Source organism: Herpailurus yagouaroundi, unplaced genomic scaffold (assembly GCF_014898765.1).
Source record: "Herpailurus yagouaroundi ecotype Mexico unplaced genomic scaffold, PumYag 188, whole genome shotgun sequence".
NCBI lineage: Eukaryota > Metazoa > Chordata > Mammalia > Carnivora > Felidae > Herpailurus > Herpailurus yagouaroundi.
In genome coordinates this window covers 15684771-15693531 of record NW_024412419.1, presented here as the reverse complement: position 1 = coordinate 15693531, position 8761 = coordinate 15684771, and the positions used below count along the sequence as shown (strand labels likewise).

At 39.6% G+C, this 8761-nt stretch overlaps 1 protein-coding gene across 4 annotated transcripts in view; it reads left to right on the top strand.

The window, feature by feature from the left end:
• Positions 1–1118: 1118 nt before the first annotated feature.
• Positions 1119–8761, top strand: part of WDR35 (WD repeat domain 35) — a 61335-nt gene continuing 53692 nt past the window's right edge. For 3 of the 4 annotated variants that reach the window (XM_040496141.1, XM_040496139.1, XM_040496138.1), the window contains exons 1-5: positions 1121–1281; positions 1971–2088; positions 3564–3635; positions 4655–4747; positions 6701–6829. In XM_040496141.1, coding sequence (XP_040352075.1) covers positions 1258–1281; positions 1971–2088; positions 3564–3635; positions 4655–4747; positions 6701–6829 — 436 coding nt within the window. In that variant the 5' untranslated portion in view covers positions 1121–1257. Of the gene's footprint in view, positions 1282–1970; positions 2089–3563; positions 3636–4654; positions 4748–6700; positions 6830–8761 lie in introns of all 4 variants that reach the window. The other variant, XM_040496142.1, reaches the window with a different exon arrangement.

The following is an 8761-nucleotide window of genomic DNA, read 5'->3' as shown; positions in this document are numbered from 1 at the left end:
CTTGGAGGCAGAAAGCATATGGACTTGCTTAGAATGGGGGCACGATAGTAGACATTTCGGTATCCAAGGAAAATCTAATTTTAGCTGGGATTTAGATTTGATAGGAAAGGCACTGGGACCATTGTCAATTCTTGAATGTGCTGGGTGAGGCAACAGACTCCCTTCAAAGGATCTGAACATTATTTGCCTGAAATTGGGAAAGACTAGATGGGGAAATTAGCTGCTGCAGCTACTGCTGCTGCTGCATAAGGTACATTCTAGATTATACAACTCAACAGCAGTGGCCGCAGAATATGGTAAAAGGAAAAATCAGATATAAATTAGAAAATGGGTTAGACTAAGTAATTTCGTGGGATTTTCTACCCCGTGCCCAAATTGCTGTGCTTTGTAACTCTCCAAGCATTCAAAAAGGACAAGGGAGATTAAAGAATTAAGGTAGAAAAAGAAGAGAATACAGAATAGTTGTTCTCAGGCCAGGGATCAAACACCAACTTTAATTATTCAAAAACGGAAGGCTATGCCCAAATGGCAATTACATGCTGCAATGGCCCAAAGCTCATATATATACTCCTTGACATGTACCATTGGGCTGCAGTAACACCTGAAATAAGCTGTTAAAAAGTTCTAAAACAAACAGAATAAACGCAATCTCCTAAAAACTGCTCCAGAGGGTTCTCCAATCCTCAGGAATAAGGGAAGGTTTACAGACTTCAAAAATGTACGTTGGCGCTTCCTTGTGGCCAACGGCGCCAGCCGGCCAAACACAGTAAATGACTCCACAATGCTGGGTCTCTGGGGCTTACAAAATCCCCAATCACCGTGACCTCAGGTGCCTTTGCTTGAGTTGATTTTAACACCCCAGGCAAGTTCCACCGCGACCTACTGAGGTTTAGCCTGCTCTTCGAGCCGCTCGAAAAGAAGACAGCTGAGGTGAAAGCAAGGCGCTGAGGGACACCGTGTTGGCCCCCCAGGCGTAGGGCAAAAAGGCCCAGAAACAAAGCAACCAGCCCCAACCACAAGTGCCGTCTGCTGTCTGCTGCTACTCCAACACCCCGATCTCCGCGCAGGCGCAAGACGCCGGGCGGTGCGACGCCGCCGCCGGAAGTGTCTCTCAGCGCCCCGGATGCGCCTGGGCGGCGGTGGTTGCCAGGGCGACAGGCGCTTCCAAGAGGTTCTGGTACTCGCGACTGGAGACTTAGAAAAAGGTTTCCTTTGGCGGGCCTGGACGGCTGGGGTCGTCTTCTCGGGGTTCCCAGGATGTTCTTTTACCTGAGCAAGAAAGTGAGTTTTCCCGCTGACGCCCTAGCTCCTCTGTTCCCGCGTCCTGCAGGCGAATCCCGCATCCTGTCCCGCATCCTTCGCCTTCCCACCTCGCACCTTCCTGCCTCGTCCAGCCTCGGACCTCCTCCTTCGGGTCCCGAGTCCCAGATAATTCTCGGCGGAGCCAACAGCCCTTTCGCACGACTCTCTCCCATTCCTGCCCCCTGCCTGGGTCTTTTTGGGGACCTCAGCAGGACAGATCACTGCGTGCTTCCCTACCGCTCCTTCTCCACCTGTTGATCCAGGTGACTTCAATTCACTGGATCGTCATGGGCTGGCGGGCGAGAGAAAAGTAATAACAAAAGGGTATCCTAAGTGTTATGTGTGGAAAGGGAATATGGATCAATGGTATGGATTTATACCTCTTTTCCCCGTTTCCTTCCTTTAAAATTTCTCAGGTGACTCTCCCATTGGGTTCCTCTGCAGTCAGTGCCTTTCTTGTGTGCTTCCCTCTCCCCCCGCCGTCCTTTCGAAAATGGTAGGGCGCGGGGCAGTTCAGGGGATCGTGCCATGCCCATTTTCCTAACAGTACACTCTCTGCAAGGCTGACCATTTTTTATTTCTTGGGGGGACTTCTTCAGCCTGCATCTGTAACTCACTTTCCAACTCCTCCATGAAAAGCTGTGAGAGTGGCTGTGGTTGTTTTTCAGGTCGCCATTCCCGATAACGTAAAGCTGAAATGTGTATCTTGGAACAAGGACCAAGGATTCATAGCATGTGGTGGTGAAGACGGATTACTGAAAGTTTTGAAATTAGAGACACAGACAGGTAAATGAAAGCAAGCCTAAGTGTTTGAACTAGATGGAAAATTGCCTAGTATCATTTGTTCGGTGAGATTTGCTCTTGGTATTTGTCACTATGCAGTTCTAATTCTTTTAAAATGAAAAACAAACAAGACTCCAAACATTCAGTGCTGTTTTTATAGAGTATTTTTGCAGTAAAGTTCAGAGAACATCGAATGTAAATATCAGATGGCTTTTACTCAAGTTATTGATGGAAAATGAAAAAGAATGAAGAATGCAAACTAAGTCACTACATTGCCTTGTGCTATGTCTATTTATTCTGCTCTATTATTTAGAGTTTAAGAAAAATGACAATTTGAGTTTTAATAAGGTCACAAAATCTCACGTTTTGTCACAGTTGCAGGCTGGTGTCATCTTTTCTGCTTATCAGATATGTTAATAATCATTCACCTAGTTCCGGAGAACAGAAAATGAGATGTTTAAAAACATTTTTGTTTATAAGTTCCTTGTGTTTACAGCTTGATTTGTCTTTTTTTAGTTCTCTGGAATCATAGCAGCTTCACATTTCTTTAGCATCCCTAGCGTTGCTGTAGAATGGAGAGCTAGACAGTCCCCTGATCTAAGTTGGAGATGTAGGTAAGGTGATTGGAGTTGGAACCTCAGCTCTGCCATACTGAAAGAATTTCAGCAAGTTGGTGTTTATCTTTGGGCTTTAGTTCACTCTTCTGTAAGATAAAGGGCTGAAGCAAATTACATTTTGGATTCAGAGCTTCTACACTTGACCCGTGGGGTCTTTGTACTTGGTATTTCTGAGTCTGGACTCCTCCTCCTCCTTTCTTCAGAAAGCCTTCCCTGGCTCTCCCTTCCTCCAATCTAAGTCAGTCTCCCTCTGTTACTGTCTCTTCTTATGGCTTTATTTTCTCAATTTATGACTTTACATATATGCATATATATTTATGTGGGTGGGTGAGTGTGTGTTTAATATCTGTCCCTTCAGTAGACTACAAACTCTCTTAGGGGAGAGGCCTTAACTATTTTATCATTTTATATTCGGAAGCTTCCACAGTGCGTAACACAATGTAGACATTCATTGAATGAATAAATGAATGAATGAATGAATGCATATAAGATTCTGCAAAATGTAGTAAAAACCAGTTTCCAAAGTCTTTACTTTCTGAGCCCTCTTATGCTTTAGAGCTTTCATTCTATATATCGTAAATATTTCTGTTTGTGATCTTCTGGGAAGGAATAGCAGTAATAATAATTACCAGTATATTTCATATACTGGGTAAACAATGTTTTTAAAATACATTTTGCTTTATTTTGTCAGAATAATATCTCTGCAAGGGGGTATATATTACTGTCCATATTTCCACCATGAGAAAAATAGATCAGAATGAGGCATTCTTAAAAAATTTTTTCTAAAATCATCCAGGAAGAAATGTCAAAGTCATATAATTATTACTTTAATGTATTTGCCATGATGTCTTTTTTTCCTAGATGATGCAAAATTGAGAGGTCTTGCAGTCCCTAGTAACCTTTCTATGAATCAGAATCTAGAAGGTCATAGTGGTGAGTCATGTAATTTTTAAAATCCTATTTGAATGGTCTTATTTTTAGACATTGAGAAACCATCTACTTATTGCAGAAATGATATCATTTTTTATAATGATAATATTTAAAGTAATCATTTCTGTTTAGCCATAGTTAATTGAGCTTAGAGTCCTTCAACAACTTTTACATGATCAAACAACATCTTCGATAAATCTAAAACTGAGTAGTTCTTTTATATATTAAAAGATACTGCTGTCTATGGGTAGGACATAATCCTTTTTTAGAATCTATCCCATGTTTCCAGATTAAAGTAGACTAAAGAGACACGACAACTGAATGTATTCTATGATCCTAGATCTTGGAATGAGAAAAACAAGTATCTATAAAGGACAATATTTGGACAGTTGATAAAATTTGAATGTAGACCAGGGTTAGGTAATATTATATCAGTGTTAAATTTCCTAATTTGTAATATGGTTATGAAAGAGAATGTCTTATGAAATATACACTAAAGCATTTAGAGATTAAAAAAACTAAAAGAATCAGTTGTTCATATAACCCAGAGGCTTAAGATATGTTCAAGAGTGTGTTACTAATATAATGGAAAACAAGAGGGGGAAAGAAGAGATATTAGGGCATATATCAACCACAGACAACCTCTACACCCCTGGAAAGAAACCCCAAGTTCGTAGTATATTGTCCTTTGGGAATTATAATCCTTGGGAATCAGCCAGTTGGGTAAATCTTACTTATATTTGTTTCTGTCATCAGATATATGGCAGCTTTTGCATTTGACCATAATAGGTGCCTTTGCTGTCCTGAAATAGGAATAAACATGAAAATTAGTATCACACATTGTTGTAGAAAATGAGTGATAATAGTGACTGCATCCTGTGAATATTTTGGAATGATATTAAATCCTGTTTAGTTGCACAGGAGCCATATTGATTTTAACATGCTGTTGGTGTTTATTATAAAAATACAAATTTGAAATTGTAGCCTTTTTTTAGTTTCTGAATTGTTTTATGGTTTTTTAGGTTCGGTTCAAGTTGTAACATGGAATGAACAATATCAGAAGTTGACTACCAGTGATCAAAATGGGCTTATCATTGTTTGGATGTTATATAAAGGTACACTAGGAGAGTTTATGTAATCTTTCACAGATTAGAGTCCGGATTACAGTATTTGAATGAGGAAACAATATATTTGAAATAGACTCCTTTTAACCAGCAGCAGGAATTCATCCTGACCTCACAGGGGTAATATTTCTGGATTTATTGCTGCCTACTTTTCCTTTTAACTTTGTTTTTTTTTTTTGTTTGTTTGTTTGTTTTTTTTTTTTGAGCTGTGACCTTGCATGAAGAAAGTGAATTAGATGACTGTTGGTTATCTCCACAATGAATTTACGCCCTTAGTTGGATAGTTTCTACTTGAGATCTTTTTTTGCCAGGTTTCCGATAAGAATTATTTTCTGTGTGATCAGTGGCTAGAGTTGGTCCAGTACATAAAAACATTAAGAATTCAGAGGCAATAATTCATTCCCCTTATTGAGCCATTTAGCATCCTTTCTTTCATGGATACAGATTTTATCTCTGCTCTACTGGCTCATGATTTGTGCCTTTTGCCTACAAGACAGAGCGAGGGAAGGATTAATTTAGGCACATCACTATTATCAGAAAAATAACTCACAATACATGATCTCTTGGGGTCTCATATTTAAATGAGAAGAGTACCTTAGTTCATGTGTGATGTTTTGAAAACATTCAGGGTATACCATTTAAAAATTCTTAATTGAAAAATTTGGTACCTGAGTTTTATTTATGTTTCTCAAGGTTTATGTGTGTATGTGTGTGTGTAGGGATGGAAGGTGAGAGTATAGGAGATGAAGATAAGCTGTATTTTTCCTCTGTGGGTCTTCTCAGGTCCTGAGTTCAGACTCTGATAATGCCTGCTCGACTAGTTCTTCTGAATTACGTGGTTATTTGCTTGGCTGCAGGCCAGAGTTCTGATACCAAAATGGCCTTGTGTTTTGCCTCACATTTGGTTGTACCTTGAGACCTGTCACCCCAGCCCTGTGTACATGAATGTTTTGTCTTTCAGCATTAGTGATGTGAAATCACTAAAGTGATTTGAACTGTAGAAAATTTTTGTCAAGCAGGCTTAGAGTTTTTACCTAATATGCTGATATTCAATATACTTGTAATTAATCACTGGAGAGTTTATGCATACATATAAAATTATTGTGGTTATTTTGTTTTTTTCTTTGGTTATCATCTGAAGTTTTTCAAGTGGGAAAAGTTAGGCTTTGAGAGAAGTCAGTTGTTTTGGCCCTTCAAAAGCAAATAAAGTTTTATTTATTTAAAAAAAATTTTTTTAAATGTTTATTTATTTTTGAGAGAGAGACAGAGTATGAGCAGGGGAGGGGAAGAGAGAGGGAGACACAGAATCTGAAGCAGGCTCCAGGCTCTGAGCTGCCAGCACAGAGCCCGATTCGGGTCTTGAACCCGCGAACCGTGAGATCATGACCCGAGCCAAAGTCGGATGGTCAGCTGACTGAGCCACCCAGGCGGCCCGAGTTTTATTTTTTAATGGACAGAAAGGAAGAAAGAGAGAAAAGATGGGCATTTATTGTGTTTTCTGTGATAATCTTTGAAGCAATTGTTGGTGAAGGCCTCAGCTAATTTTTTTTTTGTTTGTTTATGTTGGATTTGAAGGTTTTATTTTTTTTTAATATTTTTTTTTCAACGTTTATTTATTTTTGGGACAGAGAGAGACAGAGCATGAACGGGGGAGGGGCAGAGAGAGAGGGAGACACAGAATTGGAAACAGGCTCCAGGCTCTGAGCCATCAGCCCAGAGCCCGACGTGGGGCTCGAACTCACGGAGCGCGAGATCGTGACCTGGCTGAAGTCGGACGCTTAACCGACTGCGCCACCCAGGCGCCCCTGAAGGTTTTATTGTTTAACGTCTCATGTTGTAGAAAATTTTGCACTCATTTATCCCACAGTGTATTTTGTGGAATGTTTTCAACTCTAATGTGAAAGTTTTGACTTGTAATTTTTGTGTGTGTGTGTGTGCAAATAGGCTCTTGGTACGAGGAGATGATCAACAACAGAAATAAATCAGTGGTTCGAAGTATGAGCTGGAATGCTGACGGACAGAAGATCTGCATTGTGTATGAAGACGGGGCTGTGATAGTTGGTTCGGTGGATGGTAATACTTTGTTGCACACAGAACTGAGATCAGGATTTGGCTGGCATTTTTATCTTTAGAGGTTTAATTAATTATCATATGTTAGTCTTCTGACAGAAAAACACAGAGAAAATGGTTGATATACAATTTAATAACATTCAAGAAACATTTACTTTTAAGTATACTCAAGTAAAAAAACCCATTTTTTATTTTATTTTTATTATTTTTTTAATGTTTTATTTGTTTATTTTGAGAGAGAGAATGCATGCACGCCGGGAGTGGGGCAGAAAGAGATGGAGGGAGAGAATCCTAAGTAGGCTCGTGCTGTCTGCACAGGGCCTGATGCAGGGGTGGGGGGTGCCGCTTGATCTCATGCACTATGAGATCATGACCTGAGTCGAAATTAAGAGTTGGATGCTGGGGTACCTGTGTGACTCAGTCCGTTAATAATGGTCCGGCTTTGGTTCAGGTCATGATCTCATGGTTTGTGGGTTTGAGCCCTGTGTCGGCTGTTTGCTGACAGCTCAGAGCCTGGAGCCTGCTTCAGATTCTGTCTCTCCCTCTTTTTCTGCCCCTCCCTTGCTCGCACTGTGTCTATCTCTCTCAAAAATAAATAAACATTAAAAAACAATTAAAAAAAAAAGTTGGATGTTTAGCTGACTGAGCCACCCAGGTGTTCCAAGTAAAAATTCTATTTTTAACAAATTTCCTACAGTGACACAGAAAAAAGGTAAATTAATTTTTCAGGATTATTTTAAATATGTCTGCCTAATTATGTAACTTATTTTGTATGTATTAGACTGTATTATAAATACATAGATTTACTTTCAAGTATATAGAGATATAACAATCTATGGTTATTTTGAAAAAATTGAACTGTTAAGTATAATTGACATATAACATTAGTTTTAGGTGTACAGCATAATCATTTGATATTTTTATATGTCGCGAAATGATCATCTGGTCATTTTTTTTTTTAAATTTTTTTTAACGTTTATTTATTTTTGAGACAGAGACAGAGCATGAACAGGGGAGGGGCAGAGAGAGAGGGAGACACAGAATCTGAAATGGGCTCCAGGCTCTGAGCTGTCAGCACAGAGCCCGACGCGGGGCTCGAACCCACGGACCGTGAGATCATGACCTGAGCTGAAGTCGGATGCTTAACCGACTGAGCCACCCAGGCGCCCCTCATCTGGTCATTTTTTAATAGAACTGAATCTGTTATTGCTATGTGTGTTTTGTAGCTTTAAAACTTAGGTCTTTCAAATTTTAATTCATAGCTAACACTGGGGCTTCCGAGGGTCTGTACCTTTGTTTTAATGTGAAATTTTCTCTATAGAGAAATAATTTATTTCAAAATGATTTTCATTTTTCCATTTGTTTTTTTTTTTTTCTGTTGTAACTTCATTTATTCCCCAAATGTTTCTGAGAATTCATAAAGTGACAGCTGTAGTTCTAGGCACTAGGTATATAAAAAGTATTTCAGATCTAGAGCAGGAGAGGTGGATTAGTAACCAAGCAGTTACAGTGCCTTGTGATAAGTGCTGAGATGGGAAAATACAGCAAACATGTAGTAGAAGTATCTAAGCCAGACTTGGAGGGATCAGGGAAGGCATCCTGGAGGAAGTGATGTCTGCTGAGGCATTAGCCACCAGGAATGTGGGTTTGTAGAATGTCCTAGGCCTAAGGAAGGCCATAGGGAGGAGGTCCATAGGGGTTGAACTTAGCCATGTTTAGGGTATTGAAAAAAATTGAGAGTCAGTGTACTATAATACTAAAAGGAAAAGAGTTGTATGTGATGAAATTAGAGACATTAGTGAAGACAGATCATGTAGATTGTAAGTTATCTAAGAAGTTTGAACTTAACATTAAGGGCATAATGAAAGGTTTTAAGAATGGGAGCAGGGTGATCAGGTTTGTTCTTTGGAAGCATCTCTGTGATTGCAGAGGAAG